Genomic DNA, 25,046 nt, shown 5'->3' with positions numbered 1-25,046 from the left:
TCCCTAACTTTACCCTTAAACTTACTCATACCACCACACCTGTCCTTAACTTTACCCTTAAACTTACCCATACCACCACACCTGTCCCTAACTTTACCCTTAAACTTACTTATACCACCACACTTGTCCCTAACTTTACCTTAAACTTACTCATACCACCACACCTGTCCCTAACTTTACCCTGAAACTTAGCCATACCACCACACCTGTCCCTAACTTTACCCTTAAACTTACTCATACCACCACACCAGTCCCTAACTTTACCCTTAAACTTACGCATACCACCACACCTGTCCCTAACTTTACCCTTATACTTACCCATACCACCACACCTGTCCCTAACTTTACCCTTATACTTACCCATACCACCACACCTGTCCCTAACTTTACCCTTATACTTACCCATACCACCACACCTGTCCCTAACTTTACCCTTATACTTACCCATACCACCACACCTGTCCCTAACTTCAGCCTTAAACTTACTCATACCACCACACGTCCCTAACTTTACCCTTATACTTACCCTTACCACCACACCTGTCCCTAACTGTACCCTTAAACTTACTCATACCACCACACCTTTCCCTAACTTTACCCTTAAACTTACCCATACCACCACACCTGTCCCTAGCTTTACTCTTATACTTACCCATACCACCACACCTGTCCCTAACTTTACCCTTATACTTACCCATACCACCACACCTGTCCCTAACTTTACCCTTAAACTTACTCATACCACCACACCTGTCCCTAACTTTACCCTGAAGCTTACTCATACCACCACGCCTGTCCCTAACTTTACCCTGAAACTTAGCCATACCACCACACCTGTCCCTAACTTTACCCTTAAACTTACTCATACCACCACACCTGTCCCAAACTTTACCCTTAAACTTACTCATACCACCACACCAGTCCCTAACTTTACCCTTAAACTTACTCATACCACCACACCTGTCCCTAACTTTACCCCTATACTTACCCATACCACCACACCTGTCCCTAACTTTACCCTTATACTTACCCATACCACCACACCTGTCCCCAACTTTACCCTTATACTTACCCATACCACCACACCTGTCCCTAACTTTACCCATATACTTACCCATACCACCACAAATGTCCCTAACTTTACTCTTATACTTACCCATACCACCACATCTGTCCCTAACTTTACCCTTAAACTTACTCATACCACCACACCTGTCTCTAACTTTACCCTTAAACTTAGTCATACCACCACACCTGTCCCTAACTTTATCCTTAAATTTACTCATACCACCTCACCTGTCCCTAACTTTACCCTTATACTTACCCATACCACCACACCTGTCCCTAACTTTACCCTTATACTTACCCATACCACCACAAATGTCCCTAACTTTACCCTTAAACTTACCCATACCACCACACCTGTCCCTAACTTTACCCTTAAACTTAGTCATACCACCACACCTGTCCCTAACTTTATCCTTAAATTTACTCATACCACCACACCTGTCCCTAACGTTACCCTTAAACTTACTCATACCACCACACCTTTCCCTAACTTTACCCTTAAATATCTTGAGATGTTAACGTGTGTATCCAAATCCAGTACAGTTTTGTTTTGCTTTGCTTTTTTGTTTAGGGAAGTGTGTTAGTAAGTGCTGTGGGAGCTTTCCAGTGGAAAGGTGGATATCAGGAATATTTTCCAAACTTCTCCTTTCTAACAGGCATTGAGCATGACAGCTATCTAGGTGAGCTTTTTTTTGAAAATCTCAAACAGTAAATTCAACTCAGAATAAACATGCTATTGAACTATTGCCTTTTCTCTTAAGGTTATTCGATGGCTATTGCAACAGTGTCAGGGACCAGCTTTGCTATTCTAGGAGCCCCGAGATACAAGCATAAAGGACAAGTCTTTGTATCACAACTCAAATCCAATCAATATAAACCACCGCTGGACTCTCCCAAGGTTGCTCACTTACATTTTTTTTGGTGTCAAAACCATGCGTAAAAACAACACCATTAGCTATGTTTCCATCCAAAGTTGCGAATTTAACCTATGCGCTAAAATTGGAATGTTGCATAAAACATTTGAAAATAAAGCAGCATTTCCATCCCATGTGTTTAAATCAAAACAAACAAAATCATTTAAAAAACAAAATCATCATCAATTGGCACAATAAAAATGGAAGTTTCTGCTATCGGGGAAGCCACTGTGGTTCTTTTTTATATATCATAAAGGATTTGCATCTCAGCGCGCACAGACGCATGCATAACACAGTCATGGTGCTGGTGTTTCGGAACGCAATCGTGTGAGACGCTTTTGGGGTGTCATTATTTCAAATCATTGATGACAGACTTTGGCTCAGACATTTTAGAATGACCAATTTTTTTAGATGCTGTGCAAAATTTGTCCACTGGCTTGTCCAGTTAGCCAATCGCATCCACTGCTGAGGCAAAGTCACATGAGTTCTTTGTGGCAGGGATTTATTCTGTAAATATGTTTCCATCATAGTTTATGCACACGTCTTCTTATTGTATAAAGCAGTATCCACCTCAATTAAACGTAAAACATTTTTATGCACATTTTTTAGAATTTATGCACATCTTGGCTTTTCCGTCCAGCATTTTTCTTCATGCAATATCCCAAAATGTGCATACAAATATTTTCACTATACAATAACTGTGCAATAAGTAAGATATTGCAGTGGTGCTAGAGTAAAATCCCCTCTCTACACATGACAACAGGCACTTACTGTACTGTACAGTCTTTGCTGGAAAACGACTAGCATTTTACTGTTTAAAGATGATGTCTGAACAGGATCTGTTGAAAATGTTTTGATGTTTGTGTGAACAAACCTGTATAATTTCCAGTATAAGCATGTACAAATCCGGAACCGGCTGATGTCGAAATTGTGCTTTGGACCATTCGCAAAGTTTAGGCAAAGATGACGTAATTATGCATGTGACTAAAAATGTTATCAACTTGGACAAATAGCGAAACTAAAGAAAAAATGGTATATTTTTTTCAACCACTGTTCAAATAATGGTATAGCCATATTATGACCGTTCACTTGGTCTGACGAGTTTAACGGTAAATTTCTGTATTTAAATACATATAATGTGAAAGCTGTGTTCCTGCAGCAGAGGGAATTGTATCTTAAAGGTAAAAAGATGAAACAGCAGATCCAGTTCATTTACTGGAAAATGCAATTTGGCAAATAACAAAAAAATTTAAAATGGCAAATTTAAAAACCAAATGAACACCATCTTAGCTGGAGGAGGACTAGTCATACACCAACCAGTTCACTAGTAGGGCAAAAGCAAACTCATTAATCGAAACTGACTGACACAACTTAATTAAACTTGTGTAGTAAAATTTTTTGTTATTTGAAGAAACAAAGCTAATATTTAATATGCAAATATTTCGCTGCAGCTTCCAGGATCTTTAGGGATGGTGCAGTTGTTAGTGACAGCAGGTATCAGGTATCCTGCTGTCAGTGACAGCAGGAGTTGTAGCCTGGTATCTCAGCATTACATAAACATAATAAAAATACATTCAACCAATTGTTGATGAAGTTACAACAAGAAGGCTCAAAACACAATGTAGAGTAGCATGTTAGTATCAGTAGGGAGTACAGATTATTTTAATGTTCAAACTTCTCTTTTCTCAGCCTCAGATTGGCTCATATTTTGGAGCTGAGGTGTGTGTGGTGGATTTTAAGCAGGACTCCAATACAGACCTACTTTTGGTTTCTGCACCAACGTACATAGAGTCTGACCGGGAGGGTAAAGTGTTTGTTTACATCTTCACAAGTCAGGTCAGTTATTTAAAAAAAATTCAATTCAAATTAAATTTTTCATCAGGTAAGAGTGAATAAATGTACATTTGTGTCTGTTTAACCCTGTTTATCTCCTCTCTGTTATATCTACATAGGCAAACTTAGAATACGCTTCGTATACACTGGAGGGCATGGCAGGTCAGAGGGGTCGGTTTGGCTCTTCTCTGGCCAGTCCAGCAGATCTGAATCTTGATGGTTTCATGGATGTGCTGATTGGAGCTCCTTTAGAGGAGGATGGACAGGGCAGCATCTACATCTTCAATGGGATAGATGGAGGGATCTTTTCAAAATACTCACAGGTGAAAAAGACGTGGGTTGGTGGCAGTTTAAAGGGATCATTCACATTAAAATAATATTCACCCTCGTGGTTCGCCTTTCTTGAATGACTTTTCCTTGACTCACTTCTCTAATATTCTAATATTTTTGTTATCTCTTTTCCCTCTTGAATGAAACAGAGGATTGCTGGATCATCTGTGCAAGCAAGTTTGCAGTTTTTTGGGATTTCATTGAGTCAGTCTTCTCTAGACCAGAGTCAAGACAACCTTCCTGACATTGCTGTTGGGTCCAAGGGAGCAGTTCTGCTTCTCAGGTCTGTTTTCTTCTATAAAGAACTAAAACTATATAAAAATACAGTGTTTCAGCCATAATCATTCATATGTGTTATATGTGCATCGTTCAGGTCCAGACCCATCATGCTCTTGGAAACCAAAGTAACTTACAACCAAACCAAAATACCAACCGGTGACCAAACAGACTGCACAAAGCCTCTGCAAAACACCCTGACTGTGTGCTTCACCATGAGCCAATACCAACATAGCATAACAGGTTTATTCATAATATAATTACATAGTTTTTAGTGTTCGTACATCACATATGTTCATATATTCTGCTCTGGGTTTGTAGTATTCTGGTGTGCTCTTGAAATCCGGTATTGTTGCACTGCTAATATTTTTGGTAATTTATGATTAAACCTTTGTTAGGTTTGGCTGCAAATATTAATTACACCATAATGCTGGATGCCAAGCGACAGAAATATCGAGCATACTTCACACCCAAAAACAGGCTCCTCAGTGATGTGATGAAAATTAATTTGCAGATAGTATGCAAAAGTCATCCTTTTTTTATAGAGGTAAGCATCAAATGCCAGTTTTGTTTTGCATTTATGAGTAGATTTTCAGTGAATCTGATGAATCTATGTTAAAATTTGGGACTAAATGGTCATTTCTGTTTTTTATACTTAAAAATCAGGCATTCAAACTTCATTAATTATCTTTGTTTCATACATTTTTTGTTATAATGTAACTTTTTTTGTGCTTGCAAAAAAAAAAAGTGTAGTTACAAATGGTCTTCTGTTGATATTCCAAATAAAAAACATTTAAACACAACACAAACTATTAATTATAACTTGATTATTTACACAGCGGCAAGTAAATAAACCTGAAATGGAGAAAAAAGAGCCACTGATCTATATATTGTTTACTTAATTGTGATAAAACTACAAATGTTGAGTTTAATATTATACACAACATTTTAAGAAATATGATGGGGGCATAACAAGAATAAAATATATATCAAGAGTGACCCAAGTATAATCGTAGAGTGTTGTGTTATTAACATGTCTAATTATTTCTCGTTTCCATAAGGCTTGTTCAGAAGATGCTCTGAACCCTTTGTCCAATCAGTTAAATTTCACATTTGAGGGTCTTCCATCAGGAAGTATGCAAAACTTGAGACCAATACTGCATCCAGAGATAAAGACCTCCACAGACCATAATGTAAGAGTTCATCTGTGTAAAGAGCAGAAATTAGCAGAACTTAATCACATATGAACAATTCATGAATTTGTCTGTGCCCTCACTTTGTTTTACAGCTAGATTTTGAGATAAATTGTGGATCTAATAATATATGTGTTGACAACCTCCGAATTGATTTCCATTTCTCTGGGTAAGCAAACCATGTGCTCTATTTCTGAGCTGAAGTATTAAAAGAAATGAATAATTCCAAACCATCTTGATGCTTATGAAAGTATTTACATATCTGTCTTTTGTTTTTGTGATCCAGATCTACAAACATAGAGGTTGGGATAATGCAGGAGATCAATGTGACAGTGTTTGTAGAGAACAGAGGAGAAAACTCATACAACACTCTCTTCACCCTCGAATACCCCTTAGGACTTTCCTACAGGAGAATCACATCTAAACAGGTAAACACAGGCACATATGCTGAAATTGATAGTTAATTAAGATAACAATGCAATGCACTTTTAAATGGAGGTTGTACATAAATGTGTGTCAGCAGTGTGAGTACACAACCAGCCTATAATGGTAAAAAATCTTATTTTTTTTTAATCCCCATAAATCATAATAAGTGTCTCAGAATAAGCCATCACATTGCTCAGGCCCCGCCCACAACTGCTGACAGACTCCGCCCTATTAACATAGACCCTGCCCTGAGTGAGCTGTACACAGTCCGCCATGTTTATCTCCTCACCAGAGAGTTTAAAAGCAACATACAATAAATATATTCTTAATAATGCTACTAAAGTTATTAAGTCAAGAGCAGTGAGTGATTTTCTGTTTTTCTTTTGTTGTTTGATTCATATTATTTTATATTACAGTGCTCTCACTTTAATACAATGATCTAATATACACGTGATTTCTTTACTTGCTTTTTACATGTACAGACATAACTGACTGTGTTTATGTGAACTTTGTGTATTTGACAGTTTAAGCGTAATAAGACGTGAAAGAGAACTTAGTTTAATGCTCACAGGACGCGTTGTGCATGCTTCGGATGTGCGCGCTCAGAAAACCAAATACGTGGCTTTAAATGCATGCAGATAATAAACTTTCATGTTGAACTGCAATGTCATGTGGGCATGACCGCGATAGAGATGATGATCAAAACCAAACCGATGTTTGCGTTTTTGGCAGAGTATCCGAGGCACGAGCTGTAGGCCCTTCAGGCTCCGCCCTCTTCTGGATAGGGGGCTGGGAGGAAAAGTTAATTTGCATTCAAAGATACATGCATGTTTTTCCTTCCACTCAAAAATGGCCATTTACAACATGATATAAGAAATTATCTGTGGTGTATTTTGAGTTATTTTGTTTCACAGGCACATTCTGGGGACACCTGAGACTTATATTTCATCTTATAAAAAGGGGTATAATAGGTCCCCTTTAACAAATATTTTCAAGCTATGTAACAAATGGAATGTTGGTTAGACGCATATTTGATATGTGTGTGTGTGTGTGTGTGTGTGTGTGTGTGTGTGTGTGTGTGTGTTGAAATATATGATAAACATTCTGTATGAGCAGGGCAGAGTGGAGTGTGAATCTCAGGATGCTGAGCAAGGAGTTAAACTGGGAAAAACCACCTGCCAAATCAGTAAACCCATCCTCAAAGGAAACACTCAGGTCAATAATCACACCCCTGACACGTTTGCTCATGTGGAGGAATGCATGTTACTGTAATGTTAAACTGATAATCATTTTTTTGCTCAAAAATTATTAATCACGATTGTTCTCATTTGGGACATTTCTTTTTACATTTCATGAGAATTATTGCACTTTCAGGTGAGCACAAATCAATAGAATGTCATAGACAGGGTTTATTTTATAGTCGAGATTCATGTTTAGATTTATTACAATTAGTCCCCAAGAAGGTTTGCTCACAGATTTAGCCACTGATGGGCAGTATGATACTTAATTTGTTCATTTGAGCAGAATATCACAATGGAGATCGCTGAACTCCATCATACATTATATTGCCAAAAGTATTGGGACACCCCTCCAAATCATTGAATTCAGGGGTTCCAATCACTTCCATGGCCACAAGTGTATAGAATCAAGCATTAAGCATGCAGACGCTTCTACAAACATTTGTGAAAGAATGGGTCGCTCTCAGGAGCTCAATGAACTCAAGCGTGGTACCGTGATAAGTTGCCACATGTGCAATAAGTCCATTTGTAAAATGTCCTTACTACTAAATATACCACGGTCAACTGTTAGTGGTATTATAACAAAGTGGAAGCAATTGGAAACAACAGCAACAAGTGGTAGGACACGTAAAAACATAGAGAGGGGTCAGCGCATGCTGAGGTGCCAACCCGTTCTCACTCCCAAGGTGTCAAAATCTGAAGCATGGTCAAGTGCTTTCTGCGTCACAATAAAGACGCGAAAGGTACCCCAAGGCGTCACTATATCGACGCGCTGAGTGCTCCATTCATTTCAATGAGAAACCTTTGGCGTCATACACAGACGCGTTGGGCATGGGAACGTTATCGTCATGATGATCATATATTGGGTTATGATTTTGCCATTATGACATTTTGGAGTGTGATTCTCAATTTAATCAGCCAGCATAATTTCTTTTACGCTATCTAGACACGTTTTAACATGTAACCCAACCCCATTCCATCCCTAAACCTACCCATTTGTGTGGTATATAAAACACAGATACAACAGGCAGATACGACTGCATGCACAATTTATTCAAAAAGTACAAATATTTTAAGTGTTCCGAGGCCAAGCGATTGATTTGTGTGAAGGAAATCCCCAAAAGCGATCAGCGTCTCCATCCGCCGAAGATCATGAACACATTCAATTTCAAATATTGCCAGTATCCATAGTGAAATTTCATTGGCTCTCGTATGTCTCGTGACCAATTGCGTCATTACGTCAGCTTTGATTGTAAAATGTCATTGGCTCTGGTGTGTCTTGTGACCGATTGCGTCGTGCTAAAGAGTCATGTGTATTATTTGAATGAGATATGAATGAGTGCATTCACGGAGGGGCGGGATCATCATCTCAGCGATTAAAACATTAAAATCAACTCTGTTCTTTACATAAAGACATCGTATGACTTCAGAAGACTTGGAATGCAACATGAGTTAATACTTTTATACTGTTTTTGGTCAGTTTTTGCAATAAATACCTGTGACTGTACTTGTATTTGCCTGTTACGTGTTTTATATTGTTTAGAAGTGGGTAGGTTTAGGGTAGGAGTTCGGTTAGCTGCTCCAAAATATAAAAGTAACCTTTAAATATTAATAAAATCATGTCTGCTTTTACAAATGCAAAGAATAAAATGCGTCTTGATCTGACGCATTGGGTAAACAACTGAAATTAATGGAGCACCTAGCGCGTCGTTATAGTGACGCCTAGGGGTGCCTTAAGCGTCTTCGTTATGACGCTGAAGGCAATTGACCACACTGTTCTTGAGCTAATCTGAAGGCCATACAACGTTTGGAGGTCTGTAGCTATTGACTCTGCAGAAAGTTGGCAACTTCTGTGAGAATGGGTTGGAGGTGCACAGTGTGCAGAAGTTGCCAACTTTCTGCAGAGTCAATAGCTACACACCTCCAAACGTTGTATGGCCTTCAGATTAGCTCAAGAACAGTGTGTAGAACTTCATGGATTGGGTTTCCATGGCCGAGCAGCTCATCCAAGCCTTACATGCAATGCAAAGCCTCAGATGCAGGGGTGTAAAGTACACCGCCACTGGACTCTAGAGCACTAGAGACTGTTCTCTGGAGTGACCAATCATGTTTCTCTGTCTGGCAATCCGATGGACGAGTCTGGGTTTTGCGGTTGCCAAGAGAACGATACTTGCCTGACTGCATTGTGCCAAGTGTAAAGTTTGGTGGAGGAGGGATTATGTGTTGGGGTTGTTTTTCAGGGGTTGGGCTTGGCCCCTTAGTTCCAGTGAAATTAACTCTTAATGCTTCAGCTTACCAAGATATTTTGGACAATTTCATGCTCACAACTTTGTGGGAACAGTTTGGGGATGGCCCCTTCCTGTTCCAACATGACTGCTCACCAATGCATAAAGTGTCGGTCCATAAAGACATGGATGAGCGAGTTTGGTGTGGAGGAACTTGACTGACCTGCACAGAGTCCTGACCTCAACCCAATACAACACCTTTGGGATGAATTAGAGTGGAGACTGTGAGCCAGGCCTTCTCGTCCAACATCAGTGCCTGACCTCACAAATGTGCTTCTAGAAGAATGGTCAACCATTCTCATAAACACACTCCTAAACCTTGTGGAAAGCCTTCCCAGAAGAGTTTAAGCTGGTAAAGCTGCAAAGGGTGGGCCAAATCCATATTAAACCCTACGGATTAAGAATAGGATGTCATTAAAGTTCATGTGCATGTAAAGGCAGGCGTCCCAAAACTTTTGGCAGTATAGTGTATATGTTTGCCTGTATTTTTAAATCATCAGCACATGTTTGTCAAGTTGAGAAGATTAAGTAAAACACTTGTTGGGTAATTTATTAATTTATCTATTTAAGAGGAAAGCTCTGATTGGGGGATTTAAACTCTTGACATCTGGCAACCCCATGCATGAAAGTGTCTCAGGTTATGTATGTAACCATGGTTCCCTGAGAGGGAACGAGACGCTGCGCCAAACGCTGCGGGAATGCCTCTGTGGTATTGCGTCATGAAGCACTCGTGAAATCAGTCCAATGGCGTGGCGAGACGTCAAGGCGGGTGACGTCATTGACCAGGAAACTATAAAGCACCCCTGAACCAAACAGTGTCAGCTTCTGATAGGTCGAACAAGTCGGTCACAGGCATGCCGGGAGTATGGCAAAGCGACGCAGCGTCTCGTTCCCTCTCAGGGAACCATGGTTACATACGTAGCCTGAGACGTTCCCTTTCAAGGGACTTGCGCTGCGTCAAGCGCTGCGGGAACTGAATACCCACGTCGCCATAATCCTCAAGTGCCTGTATATGTGAAATCGTCATGCACACTATGCTACAAGCACCCGAGAACCTGACGTAGAGGCCCCGTCCAGGTTTTAAAGTCTTATAAAGGTGTGGGGAGAGGACCACCCTGCCGCATCACACTCCTCCTGAAGAGAAACTCCTGACAAGAGAGCCATAGAAGCAGCCATACTCCTAGTTGAGTGGGCCTGAATCTTTAGTGGTGAAGGTTGACCGGCCGACTCATATGCTAGTGAAATAGCCTCGACTATCCACTTGCTTAGGGTCTGCTTAGATGCAGGCTTTCCCCTACTCTGGGACCTGAAACAGACAAACAGCTGATCAGACTTACGCCACAGGGCAGCTCTGTGGACGTAAGCATCTAGTGCCCTCACTGGACAGAGCAGATTTAATTTCTCCTGGTCTGGATTCTGAAAGGGAGGTGGAGAAAAGGCCTGCAGCATTATAGGCCCTGCCACGTTAGTGGGAACTTTAGGGACATATCCTTCTTTTGGAAACAATAAAGCTTTCACCATACCTGGTGCGAACTCAAGAAACGAGGGAGCAACAGACAGTGCTTGTAAATCTCCAACTCTTTTAAGAGAAGAAATAGCCAGAAGAAATAACGTCTTTAGCGAAAGGAACTTTTCTGGCACCTCTTCAATAGGTTCAAAGGGGGCCAGAGTCAGGCCTTCCAATACTATGGCCAGGTCCAAAGTCGGCACCCTTGAACGTGCCGCAGGTCTTAGCCTCAGAGTACCACGAAGGAAGCGGGTTACCCAAGGGTGTCTCCCCACTGATGCACCATCGATATGAACGTGATAGGCAGATATGGCTGACTCGTATACCTTTAAGGTGGAAGGGGATAACCCTGAGGTGAACTTTTCTTGAAGAAAATCTAGCACTTAACTCACTTGGCAGTTAACTGGATTCACTGAATGGCTCGTGCACCATGAAATAAAGACTCTCCATTTTAGGGCATAAAGCCTCCTTGTAGACGGAGCTCTGGAGTGTAATATGGTCTCCACTACCTCGGTAGAGAGACCTAAGTCTATGAGCTGGGCCCCCTCAGAGGCCGAGCCCACAGTTTCCACAGCTCCGGGCGCGGGTGCAGGACTGACCCCGACGCCTGGGAGAGAAGGTCCCTCCTGATCGGAATCTCCCACAGGGGACCCTTGAGAAGAGACACAATGTCTGATAGCAATACTCGTCCCGGCCAGAACGGGGCTATTAACAACAGACGGACTCCGTCCCGGCGTACTGGGGGGCTGGATGTGTGAGGGAGTAAAATAGGGGACAGTGCGTTTTCTCTCGAGACGCAAACAGATCCACCTGAGCTTGCCCGAAGCGGTTCCAAAGGAGCTCCACCACCTTGGGGTGAAGTCTCCACTCCCCCGGCACCACTCCCTGCCTCGACAGGGAGTCTGCCCTCTTGTTCAAACGCCCCAGAAAATATATTGCTCAAACTGACAATAACTTCCCTTGAGCCCATAACAAAACTCGATGTACCAGTTTCCATAATCGGCATGAGCGCACACCCCCCTGGTGATTTATATCGGAGACCACCGTCGTGTTGTCCGTACGGACCAACACGTGATGACCCCTGCGGTCTGGGAGAAAGTGCCTGAGTGCCAGGAACACGGCTATCAGCTCCAGCTGGTTTATGTGCCAGGAAAGCTGATGGCCGCTCCATAGACCCCGGACCGAGCGACCACTCATGGTCGCCCCCCAGCCAGTGAGAGACGCATCCGTCGTTAGCGTTAAGCAACGACAAGGAGCCCCCAACACCGGAACCTGGGACAGGAACCAAGGATCCTTCCACATAGCCAAGGCACGAAGGCATCGCTGCGTGACCTTGATCATGTGAAAAGGATTTCCCCTTGGGGAAAATCCCTTGGTTTTGAGCCACCACTGCAAGGGTCTCATGTACAGCAGGCCAAAAGGTATCACATTGGCCGCTGCTGCCATCAAACCCAGAAGTCTTTGAAACTGTTTCACAGTGAGTGACTGGCCTAGCTTCATCCTGGATACGGCTTCTAGGATCGACCTCAACCATACCGAGCCCTCATAGTCTTTGTATTCCATACTACGCCCAGAAAAGTGATGTTCTGCCGTGGAGACAACATGCTTTTCTTTGCGTTTAGCCTTAAACCCAACATTTCCATATGAGCGAGAACAGCATCTCGAAGCTGAACCGCTAACTGTTCCAACTGTGCTAAAATGAGCCAATTGTCTATATAGTTGAGAACGCGGATGCCCTGGAGTCTCAGAGGAGCCAGTGCTGCATCCACGCACTTTGTAAATGTGCGGGGTAATAATGCTAAGGCCAAATGGAAGGACCTGATATGGGTAAGCTTCGCCCCCGAAAGCGAACCTGAGGAACTTCCTGTGCTGAGGAAGGATGGAGACGTGAAAATATGCGTCTTTTAGGTCTATTGTGACACACCAGTCCTCTGACCTGATCTGAAACACAATCTGCTTCTGAGTGAGCATTTTGAATTTTAACTTTTTGACTGCTCGATTTAGCTGACGCAGATCTAGTATAGGACGCAGCCCTCCATCCTTCTTTGGAACTATAAAGTACCGGATGTAAAACCCTGACTCTCTGCTTTGGGGAGGGACCCTCTCTAAAGCCTCTTTTCGCAGAAGAGTCTGTACTTCTTGTTCCATAACCAGAGCCTGCTCGGGCTGACCACTGTGGGCATCACCCCGTTGAACCTGGGCGGGCGAAACCCGAATTGTATTCTGTACCCTTTTTCTACTGTCTGCAGGACCCAAACAGAGAGATTTGGCAGAAGTTTCCACGCTGCCAAAAAATCTACTAAGGGAATCTACTCCTCTGGTGTTTTTTGAGCGGTTAGCTGGGTGCCCCTGAAACGGCGAACTGGCAGGGAGCAACCGAACTGACCCTTTTTGAAATCTTTCAACCACCGAATTAACAGCACTGCCAAAGAGACCGGTAGCGGAGACAGGAGCATCGAGCAAAAACGTTTTGTCTCTGTCTTTGATTTCGGACAGGTTTAACCATAAATGCCTCTCCGTGGCCACCAATGCTTCCCTGGTGGCCCGAAGAGACAAATCGGCTGCTCCCCTAACCTCCGCTATTGTGTCTCTTTCTAACTCTTCAGCAGTTTCATCTATGTCTTTCAGCAGGTCGGCTTGATATGCTTGTAAGACCGCCATCGTATGTAGACTGGCGGCCGCCTGACCTGCTGCCGAGTACGCCCTGCCCATTAAGACTGATGTTGTTCTAACTGGCTTAGTGGGCGGCTGCGGGGCTCTTAGCGACGACGCAGACTCAGGGGAGAGATAGCCCGCAAGTGTCTCTTCCACCTGAGGCATCGCCACATAACCATTCTCTTTCAAACCCATTATATTTTAATATTCTGACGTGGCTGGGTTGAATACTCTAAATGAAGCCGGTCTATCCCATGACTTCGACTCCTCGGTGTCAGGGAAGAACGGTAAGCCCCGCTTTGAAGGCTGCGATCTCGCTGGCAGGAAGCGTTCATCTAATTTGCTTTTAATTTGACGGGCTTCCTGATCATCAGCTGGTCAATCTATATTTAGTCTGACAACAGCACGAGTCACAACCGCCAAAAGCTCCTCTGTGTGTGTGTGTTGTGGTTCAGTGTCAACTTCCAGACTCTCAACATCTAATTCCTCAGAACTAGAGTGTTGAGCAGCCTGCGCTTCAGCGCGATCAGAATAAACTGCAGCGCGTGCTTCTGACTCGCAAACTGAAGCGTTGGGTCTAGCGGGTAAGGGCAGAGATCCGGGATCATCCCGCCACTAGATCCATTTGACCCCAGATCCATTAGACCCCAGGACGCGCGCCTTCGCCGTGACTCAGCAGCGTGCTCGGCGGGACCGGAGAGTTTTCATCGCCAACTTCTCACAGTGCTTGCAGCCAGCCCCCTCAAGGGCTGCCTGGGCATGCTGCGGTCCCAGACACATAACACACAGCTCGTGTGTATCCCCACCCGTAATGAAACGAGGGCAGGGAGTAACACACTTCTTAAACTGTAACATTTTCTTATATATATATTGAGAGACAAACACACACCAAATAGACAGAACGATTTCAACATAGAGCGCTTGTGAAGACACAGAAGCTGACACTGTTTGGTTCAGGGGTGCTTTATAGTTTCCTGGTCAATGACGTCACCCGCCTTGACGTCTCGCCACACCATTGGACTGATTTCATGAGTGCTTCATGACGCAATCACGCAGAGGTATTCCCGCAGCACTTGACGGAGTAGGAGTTCCCTTGAAAGGGAACTTGTGGAGGTTTGTTACTGATACAAGATAATGAAAATGTAAAAAAAAACAAAAAAACACACACTTTTCAGGAATAATAACCAGCGGGTCAATACTGCAACGAGTATGCTTAATTTATCTAGAAAAGCAGAAATCGTGATCATGATTAAAATACTATTAATTGTCCAGCTCCACTCAAATGCATATATACGTTAATTTACTGCCTTTTAAACTCAAAGCAGTTAACAAACACTCTTATCCAGAGCAATTTTCATGGCTGTGTGACTCAACATGTTACATTGACATATGACTTACAACAACTTAAATTAGTCTTATTCTGGCTTTTTCGTTCAAATTCTAGGTTGTCTTTGAGATTACATACAGTATTAATAAAGAAAGTACCTTCGGCCAAAATGTGATGTTTACTGCTGCGGTCAAGAGGTATGACATTATCTTTGTGCGCTAGAAATTGTTTGAGTGAACTCAAAATAAAACAGCATAAAACAGCCTTTGAGCATGAGCTCTAGGAGGCTGCTCACATGATAATTTTATCAGAAATGGTTAATTGCTATTAATGAACAAAACCTCCATCTCTCATAGTGGGAATGACAAACACTCAAGTGACAGTGAGTTTAACAAACAGAAAACCATTGGTGTCAAATATGCCATCTATACTGCCTTGATAAGGTTAGTGCTCTGCTCCGTGTTTCTGTGTAAAAAATACCACATTTTTCTTTGTCCTATACTGTAATATTGTCATTTTCTTTCTTCATTTTGAATGAAAGGCATGAAAATTCCACCATCCACATTAATTTTACTTCAGGGAAAAGGGATCTTATGAAACCGGTCCAGCAGATAATACAGGTATTGGTTCAAATTCTGAATCTTAAAGTATATTATAAAAAGGTCTTTTAGGACACTAAAATCTAGTGTTTCAAAAAGGCTGAATGACAGATTTTAAAGCTGCAGTCCGTAACTTTTTTGGGTTAAAAATTATCCAAAATCAAATTGAGCAAGTACACAACAAGCCAGTATTCAAAACGGTCTCCTTATCGTAGCCCCATTCACAACGGTAAGCTTGTAATAATGTTTTATAATTAGAGTGGTATGGTGGATTTTCGCGGGAAATTCAAGCATGTCTTTGCATCATTACATCAAGTCTGTATACATAAAGAAATAGTCTGGCTAGTAGTAGTAACGCATGTGAGGAGCATGTATACCACATGTTCTTCAGCAGATCATTTATAGCCTTTTCTCACAGCAGCTGGAGTTATTGAACTTATGATTTTGATGGCGGATTGTAATCCAGAAAGGCCCAAATGACCAAATAACTGCAATTGCAGGTTTCAAACAGAGATAGCGACAAAGAGGCAAAACGTATGGACTGCAGCTTTAGCATGATTTAATTTAACAACAGAGGAAAACACTCAAATGCCCATAACTCTTCCTTTCTTTCCCCTCCTCTTTCAGGTTCAGAATGACCTCAGAGAATTAACTTTCAAGGTTTTCATCAGAGTACCAGTGAAACTTGGTGATTCTAACATCTGGACCAATTCAAATTTGCAAGTGTGTGAATTTATTTCTTATCTCATAAGCCATGAATACTGGTTATTGTAATTAAACGATTTCTGTATGATGTAGGGAAGAAAAATGACATCCCATCCTTCACCCATAATTGTCCAGAGACTTGTTTGAAAGGAAAACTTACAGTTTACTTATGTTTGAAACCAGAGGTTCTGAACCAGGGGGCCATAAAAAAAAGTATTTAAATTAATAGATTAAATATTAATATATTTACATAATTTACAATTTTTTACAATCGCTATGACAATTTTTTCAACACTTTTAACAAATTTCCTAAACTCTTAACGCACCACCACACCTACCACACACAATTGGCAAAACGGTTAATTTCATGTTCAAAATCACACATTGTAAACTAAACACTTATTTTCTAAATAAAATAACACACTAACACAATACACTAACACATGTTCTCTTCCAACAGGAACATTTAGTCAATAATTGTTATAAAAACACTAACACTAGATGGAATTACAGAATCTGCATTATTTTTTGTGTCAGGTCTGCCCTTATACAATAGACAGTATATTTTATTGATCATAGATTATGTGTCTTTTGAAGACTCCACATTTTTGTTTTGTTGGGTTTAGTAAATGCATGCATTTTGTTTCTTTTGCTTCAGAAATTCAATACAAAAAAATTAATGACCCATCTCAGAGTAGATTTATAGAATGCCTGTTCTTCATTTAGGAGCTTTCCTCTGCCCCTGAGGGAGGACGCTTAGACAAAATACAGTTAGGGACCAGAGGCATACAGTCACTGCAATACATGGTGCAATTATTTACACTTTGCAGTAGGAGAAGCCCTTATACAATATCCTACCTGTTGGTTTCTCAAAATTCTGGATAATGGATGCCACTGTGTCCCGGCTGAGTTTTGGCTGTACTCGTTCACCAGCCTCTCTGTATGATAGCCTGTGGTTAATGACATGGTCTATGATAGTAGCTCTTATTTCATCAGTTACCCTAATTCTTTGAGCGCCACCATGTATTCTAACTCCTCAATCCCTACCTTGCCCTTGTCCAGGCATTCCTCTCCCTTGCCCTTGTCCCACTCCTCTCCCTTGTCCTGGTACTCATCTTCCTCTCCCTCATGCAGGCCTTTTTATGTATTTCTTTGTGTTGCTCTATATTGTTCCTTTTTCACACAAGATAAGCCCAAATAGGCCCTCTTTTACTGTATACCATATGGTCATGTGATTGGAAGAACATCAACACCTGAACAATTCCTAGATGGGAATCAGCTGTGATTTATAAATTTGCACAAATTCAATCAGCTGTTTATCAGTACCAATGGAATAAAATACAGAGGATATATTTGTGTTTCAATTCTCAATATGAACAGCTGTTTACCTTGACTTTAGCCTGTAAGGTTAGGGTTTAGAACATGGTGTTATCTGTTCTGACATACAGTGTTAAAGCGTTGGTAAATTTGGCAGTAAAAATTCATTGTTTTGGTCTTGGTAGAGCTTGTGTGTAAAATAAGCTCAAGCATTTAAAATTTGTGTTACCTATATGCATTTTGTGTAAAAGCAACAATAAATGTGTTAATTGTATAGCCTACACAGACAGATGTTGTGCTAACTGCATTAAGAGTTTAGGAAATTTGTTAAAAGTAAGGAAAAAATTGTCATAACATTTTAAAAAACTGTAATTTTAATCTAAATTAAAATGCTAAAAATGAACAAGTTCTGCCTTCACAAAATGAATTGTGGTCAATTTTATACCTTAAATGAATTACATTAATTCAGTATATCAATAAAAAATATAGAAAACAAGCAGCTTTGTCATAATCACAGCAGGAATACTATAACTATCTTAGTGAATATGAGTTTGTGAATATGAGAGTTTGAGAACTACTGTTTTAAACTGCAGAGTCCTTTAATTTCTTCCCAGTGGCATCAGCTCATCACATTTGCTGACAGAAAATTTGATTTTCTTTCTTTATTATTTTTTTTAGATTTCTGGTTGCAAGAGTGAGAACATGGAGAAGCCTGTTATCACCAATTCTGCGTTGTTGGACATTATTAAAAAACACCGTGTGGTGGTGAGGACACTGAATTTTGCTTTGTTTTCCCACATTTGATTTCCACAATTTATTTATTGTATATGTTAAACATGCATCATTGAAACTGTGTGTGTGTGTGTGTGTGTGTGTGTGTGTGTGTGTGTGTGTGTGTGTGTGTCAGGACTGCTCTGTGGCGTTGTGTGCCGTGTTCAGCTGTGACGTCACTCTCCTGAAGAATGAAAGGAAACTCTATAACATATTTGGCAATGTGAGCTCTGGATGGATCGAGCAGGTATCTGACTTTTAAAGCAAATTCATATCACAGTGCAGACCATATATTTTCATAATTGTTTGATCATTTCTTATGGTCATGATCTGTGTGTCTCTTAGACTGGACTCAGAGCTGCTGTTTTTGAGTTGGTCAGTTCAGCGTCTTTGGATTATGACAAGAGCAAATACATTTTCTTTTCTTCGGATTCTCAAAACACTGCGCCATCTCTCCAGGTGATTCAGTGATCGTTCATGTCAAGTCTAATGACTGTAAAAAAGCCCTCAAAACTGTGCTCTGTTTGAAGGAATCTATAACGGCAGTTTACTGTTTAGATTTGTTCATTTGATCTGTATTTTATTCTCTTTTTTTCAGACCACATATACTTTTGTCTTTCTGCTTCTTGCAAATATATTGACAATTGCACAACATTCTTTCACACATATATGATTCCTATGTGTTTACTTTAATGTGTACATGTGTGTTTTCAGTGAAGTCAGAAGGGTTTTAATAATAATAATAATAATAATAATAATAATATGTTTTATTTATATAGCGCCTTTCAAGAACCCAAGGACACTTTACATTCTATTGACAGATATAGATATAACAACATGAACAGGCAGACAGACAGTGATCATATAACATACGAGACAAAACCAAAACAGTCAGGAATAGTCGGGAAGTAGGGATGGCCTGATACCATTTTTTTCCAAACCGATACGAGTACGAGTATTTACATTTGTGTACTTGCCGATACCGAGTACCGATATTTCTACCGCGAAAGTAATTAAAGGCTACCAGAAAAGAAGACAGAAGACAGAACACGGAACACAGGTTAGAAGACTGTTTTTATTTTCTCTGCTTGTTTTAACAAGTCTAAAATAAATAATGAGTAAAATAATAAATGTAGGCAATTTCAAATAAAAAATAAATTATATATATTTCTGTGTAAACAAAAAGCCTCAATACTGGCACTGTCTTCACAACTGACAAAATATAAATAAAACATATTGTACAGTCAACACCGTCAACTCAACAATATATCAGTGAAATGTTTGACAACGTCTGCAGCTTTCAATTTAACTCAATTTCAATGTAACTGTTGTGTAGTCTCAATGAAACACTTACATATTTCAATTAAACAAAACATCAATGTAACTATTGCAAGTCTCAATTAAACTACTGCATATTTCAATTAAACAACAATTAAACTATGGCACAGTGAAAGCTCCCTTGTTTCAATTAAACAAACATTTCAGTCAGCAATGTGATCTGAACTAGCTTAGGTACTTTTTGGGAGAATGAGAGGCAGGTACTTTTTGATGAACAAAATCATCTCTGCATGATCAGCTGTGATTCTGTTTCTGTCAATATGTGACACTGAGCTGAACAGCCTTTCACTGTCAACACTACTGCAACGTAAAAATATGAAAGTAAAAAGGATAAATTCCAGACAAACTCATTCATATTAAAGATGAAATATTGTTAAACAATTAAAAGCTTATTTATTTAAAGATTATTTCTTCAGTATAGTACAATGTAGGCTAGCAGTTTGACCACAGCTAAAGTCATCTGACTACAGCCAACACAAACTGTTGTGAAGACAGTGTGATTAAATAATGAAGTGTATGCTGTCTGCATGTGTGTGTGTGTCCTGGTATTCCCTACTTTGTGGGGAAATGTCTCCACACGGATGATAATATTATTAGTAGTAAATGATTTGTAAAAACAATGATAACACCTTTGAGCCTGTCAATATTATGTGAACATGAAATCTCAAACACACAGTAGCTACTATAGTTTCTGTTGTTGCACCTGCGTCTCTCGCGTATGAAACGGCGTTCTAAAAGCAGTGAGCTTAAGTTCAACGTGCGTCTCATTACCTTGTGTCATTTCCCATTTCACTGCCACGAACGCATTCTTTGTGAACAGCCGTTGAACAGAACTAGCGATGTGTGTTCACTGCACGCGTCGCGTCAAAGGACAGCGGTTAATCTCCTCAGCTCAGTCACTTGCAACAGGCCACTGACGTGCTTTTTCACGTCATGAAACACTTTCGGTAGCATAGCGGTTGTAATGTGATGGCGACTCGGAATTTCGTATCGCGGCTCCAGTATGCCAAGAAGATGTCGAAATCCTATATTTTCAACAGCCGACAATGGCTGGTCATCAAGTACAATAAAGTATGCAATTCCCTCTGTTATTTTTAGTGCCCGTGGATTATCTCTGGACATCTTCTCGCGCTTCTGTAAAACCGGTGTTAATGTTGGCTGCTGAGTTGCTTGTTTAGCTTGACTAAACTGTATTCAGCACTATGATGCGTCTTCAGATGTTTACGTGAGGACAGTATCGACCCGATGCCAGTATCGGTATCGGGCCATCCCTATCGGGAAGTCACAATATTTTCGTTTATTAAACAAAAGAAAGTCTCTTCTGCCTGCATTATTTGACCAAAAATACAGTAAACGCAGTAATATGGTGAAATATTAAAATAAATGTTTTCTATTTGAATACATTTTAAAATATCAACATCATTACTCCAGTCTTCGTTGTCACATGATCCTTTAGAAATCATTCTAATATGATGATTGATGCACTGCTTCATATGTGTGTTTGTTTTTTTTTCAGAAAGAGCTGGATTTATTTGAAATAGAAATGTTTTTAATGCTATGTCTTTCCTGTCTCTTTTGAACAATTTAATGCATCCTTGCTGAATTAATGGCTTTAACTCCAGACTTTCGAATGGTAGTGTATAGCATTTAAAAAGAATTACAACAACAGAACAAGCGACAAGGATGTGGATCATACACACACTAAAACAGATGCATTATAACAAAATATTGTACATAGTAAATCATGTATAATCTTTATTAGTTGGGCTGTAAGTGTCATCCTCAAGTATCCAACAACAGAACTGAAATGTCATATTTATCATTGAATTCGGTGCAGTAATACAACTCACAAATAGTATTTAATGTAACCCAAATTATAATGTATTGTTCGACATTGAACATCTGTGTGGGAGGAAGGAGGAGGACTTCCTGTTACAATGCTCTCATTTTTCCACTTTGTAGATTAATACTCAAGTGGAGGTGTATGAGGAGGTGAACCTGACCAAAGAGATCATTGGAGGGGTAATAGGAGGACTGCTGCTACTGGCTCTCATCACAGCGGCCCTCTATAAGGTACAGTATATCGCCATCATAAAACCAATCTCTGGCACTTTCACCTGTCTACACAATCAATGTTTTTACTGCATATTTTCTCCCTTTTCAAGGCTGGGTTCTTCAAAAGCCAGTACAAGCAGAAGCTGCAGGAGGCGCAGGGGGATGCAGGAGGAGAGCCAAACATGCCACAATAATGTGTACTCAAACAGCACTTACTATAACCAGTGTTGGGCAAGTTACTGAAAATTAGTAATTAGTTACAGTTACTAGTTACTTCTTTTAAAAGTAATTGAATTACAATTACTGAATATCAAAAGTATTTAGTTACTAGGGAAAGTAACTTTTAAGTTACTTTTATGTCTGCTTTTTTAATGTAAATATGAACAGTACTAACCAGTCAAACACAATAAACATAATTTTTAGACCTATTTATTGTAATCAACAGAGCAAAAGGCCTTCAAATCAAGCAGTATACTATACTATAGTATAGTGTTTAGTGTCCAGCAGCAGCAAGCCGCAGCTGGGAGAGTATACTGGGAGAGTTAAGGCCTTTTTACACCTGCTCACTTCATTCATTTTCTCTGACCAGATATCTATCCGATTGTGAAAAGACCAGAAGTAAATCTGAGATTTTTTCGAGACGGATTTAAATCCGATCACTCAAACAACCAATTCAGAAGGTGCAACACGCGTCGCCGCAAATGAGTAAAGCAAGCCAACACGCAACCTGCCGCAAGTGAAACTGAAAGTCTTATATGCTCAAAAACACAATCATCTTCATTAAAACTAATGAGACTAAATGATCTTAGCAGTGCTTAGTTCGCTCTCTCATATTGCAGTCTTTGATCTTTTAACTGATATATAAAATGCAGCTCCTATCTTTTGCTTTCGTTGACGTGAACTCCGTTAAATGTGCATATAGCAAGGGAATTGAAGATCGGATTATATTCGTTTTGTGGAGAGGTGTATGGTAAGACAACCTGCATGTTTTTTTTTATTTGTGAGCGCCTACGCCTAACCTAACCTCAACTCATAAAAAATGCCTTTTTACTGTGGTGGTGGTGGTGGGGATAGTAGTTTAAACTAACATTGTGATGCTTGAAGTGTTTGATATCTATGGATTTTATTATATGCAAGACAAGTCGAGTGTTGATTTGAGATGCTAAAGCGTTGGGTTAACTCACTGTCGGCCGCTGGCCGCTTGGTCGTCACTTTGAAAAACAAAAACTTTAATTTAACAAACAAAAAAATGCTCCAAACATTTTTCTAAATTAACTTAATAAAGAAACGAAACGAAATATAACTACTTTGACATTAAAAACAAAACTGAACTATTTTAATGGCAGCAACAATCTGTAATAGGGAGGATAAAAGAGAAAAAGAAAAAAAACACGGGCCTGGCTAGGGCCTAGATCTGAACTTCTTCTGCAAGCATTCATTTTTCACAAAAGAGAGTAACGCGAGTAAAAAACTCATTTAAATTTCAGTAATTGTAATTGTGTTACTCGATTAAAAAAAATATTTAGTTACTTCTGTGTTACCGCTAAAAGTAGTGGAATTACAGTAACGTGTTACTTTGTAGCGCGTTACTCCCAACACTGACTATAACATATAAATACTGATTGTGTTTTGTGGGCTTGAGAATGAAACGTGAATTTAACACCTCACTATTGCAAAATATTCAAGCCTGATTTAGAACATTTTATGAGAATGAAAAGGGGCATTTTTTACTGTAATATATGACATAATTTTACTTCATTTCACTACTCATTTTCTTATCAGTGAGCTTACCACAGTGAAGGTATTTATAGCATTTCAAATATTTAACTTCCTTTTTATTGTTATGAAAACTGATAATGACTGAATAGCACAAATGAGGGATATTGGAGGAACTTTTTCTTATATGTACATTGTTTTTGAGATGTTTTATTATCACGTTTCATCAGATTCTCATCATAGGGATCCACACTTGGATATTTTGCAAATGTTTAATTGCCTTCTGCTTAAAGGGATAATTCACCCTGAAATGAAAATAAAGCCATCTTTTACTCACCCTGCTGTTGTTCCCATGTGTCCTTCTATCTTTTTATTATATAATAATAATTTGTTACATTTATATAGCGCTTTTCTAGGCACTCAAAACGCTTTACATAGAAGGGGGGAATCTCCTCATCCACCACAAACCATCCATCCACCTGGATGATGCAACGGCAGCCATATTGTGCCAGAACGTCCACCACTCACCAGCTGATTGGTGGAGAGGAGACAGAGTGATGAAGCCAACCATATATATATATATATATATATATATATATATATATATATATATATATATATATATATATATATATATATATATATATATATATATATATATATATATATATATATATATATATATATATCACCTAAAGGATTATTAGGAACACCATACTAATACTGTGTTTGACCCCCTTTCGCCTTCAGAACTGCCTTAATTCTACGTGGCATTGATTCAACAATGTGCTGAAAGCATTCTTTAGAAATGTTGGCCCATATTGATAGGATAGCATCTTGCAGTTGATGGAGATTTGTGGGATGCACATCCAGGGCACGAAGCTCCCGTTCCACCACATCCCAAAGATGCTCGATTGGGTTGAGATCTGGTGACTGTGGGGGCCATTTTAGTACAGTGAACTCATTGTCATGTTCGAGGAACCAATTTGAAATGATTCAAGCTTTGTGACATGGTGCATTATCCTGCTGGAAGTAGCCATCAGAGGATGGGTATAGTAGTCATAAAGGGATGGACATGGTCAGAAACAATGCTCAGGTAGGCCGTGGCATTTAAACGATGCCCAATTGGCACTAAGGGGCCTAAAGTGTGCCAAGAAAACATCCCCCACACCATTACACCACCACCACCAGCCTGCACAGTGGTAACAAGGCATGATGGATCCATGTTCTCATTCTGTTTATGCCAAATTCTGACTCTACCATCTGAATGTCTCAACAGAAATCGAGACTCATCAGACCAGGCAAAATTTTTCCAGTCTTCAACTGTCCAATTTTGGTGAGCTCGTGCAAATTGCACCCTCTTTTTCCTATTTGTAGTGGAGATGAGTGGTACCCAGTGGGGTCTTCTGCTGTTGTAGCCCATCCGCCTCAAGGTTGTGCGTGTTGTGGCTTCACAAATGCTTTGCTGCATACCTCGGTTTTAACGAGTGGTT

At 40.1% G+C, this 25,046-nt stretch overlaps 1 protein-coding gene across 1 annotated transcript in view; it reads left to right on the top strand.

The window, feature by feature from the left end:
• LOC307116984 (integrin alpha-X-like) overlaps window positions 1-23,890 on the top strand; it is a 104,274-nt gene extending 80,384 nt beyond the window's left edge. Inside the window, exons 11-30 of the mRNA XM_079801615.1 lie at window positions 1,640-1,748; window positions 1,830-1,966; window positions 3,672-3,818; window positions 3,935-4,138; window positions 4,295-4,428; window positions 4,519-4,664; window positions 4,820-4,968; window positions 5,483-5,614; window positions 5,710-5,783; window positions 5,901-6,042; window positions 7,157-7,255; window positions 15,170-15,249; window positions 15,409-15,495; window positions 15,594-15,672; window positions 16,279-16,374; window positions 18,352-18,438; window positions 18,581-18,691; window positions 18,790-18,903; window positions 21,745-21,855; window positions 21,948-23,890. Coding sequence (XP_079657741.1) covers window positions 1,640-1,748; window positions 1,830-1,966; window positions 3,672-3,818; window positions 3,935-4,138; window positions 4,295-4,428; window positions 4,519-4,664; window positions 4,820-4,968; window positions 5,483-5,614; window positions 5,710-5,783; window positions 5,901-6,042; window positions 7,157-7,255; window positions 15,170-15,249; window positions 15,409-15,495; window positions 15,594-15,672; window positions 16,279-16,374; window positions 18,352-18,438; window positions 18,581-18,691; window positions 18,790-18,903; window positions 21,745-21,855; window positions 21,948-22,031 — 2,322 coding nt within the window. The 3' untranslated portion in view covers window positions 22,032-23,890. The remainder of the gene's footprint in view (window positions 1-1,639; window positions 1,749-1,829; window positions 1,967-3,671; window positions 3,819-3,934; window positions 4,139-4,294; window positions 4,429-4,518; window positions 4,665-4,819; window positions 4,969-5,482; window positions 5,615-5,709; window positions 5,784-5,900; window positions 6,043-7,156; window positions 7,256-15,169; window positions 15,250-15,408; window positions 15,496-15,593; window positions 15,673-16,278; window positions 16,375-18,351; window positions 18,439-18,580; window positions 18,692-18,789; window positions 18,904-21,744; window positions 21,856-21,947) is intronic.
• Window positions 23,891-25,046: the final 1,156 nt, after the last annotated feature.

Source organism: Gobio gobio (genome assembly GCF_949357685.1).
Source record: "Gobio gobio genome assembly, chromosome: 20".
Taxonomy (NCBI): domain Eukaryota; kingdom Metazoa; phylum Chordata; class Actinopteri; order Cypriniformes; family Gobionidae; genus Gobio; species Gobio gobio.
This window is presented reverse-complemented; position numbering and strand designations above follow the sequence as displayed.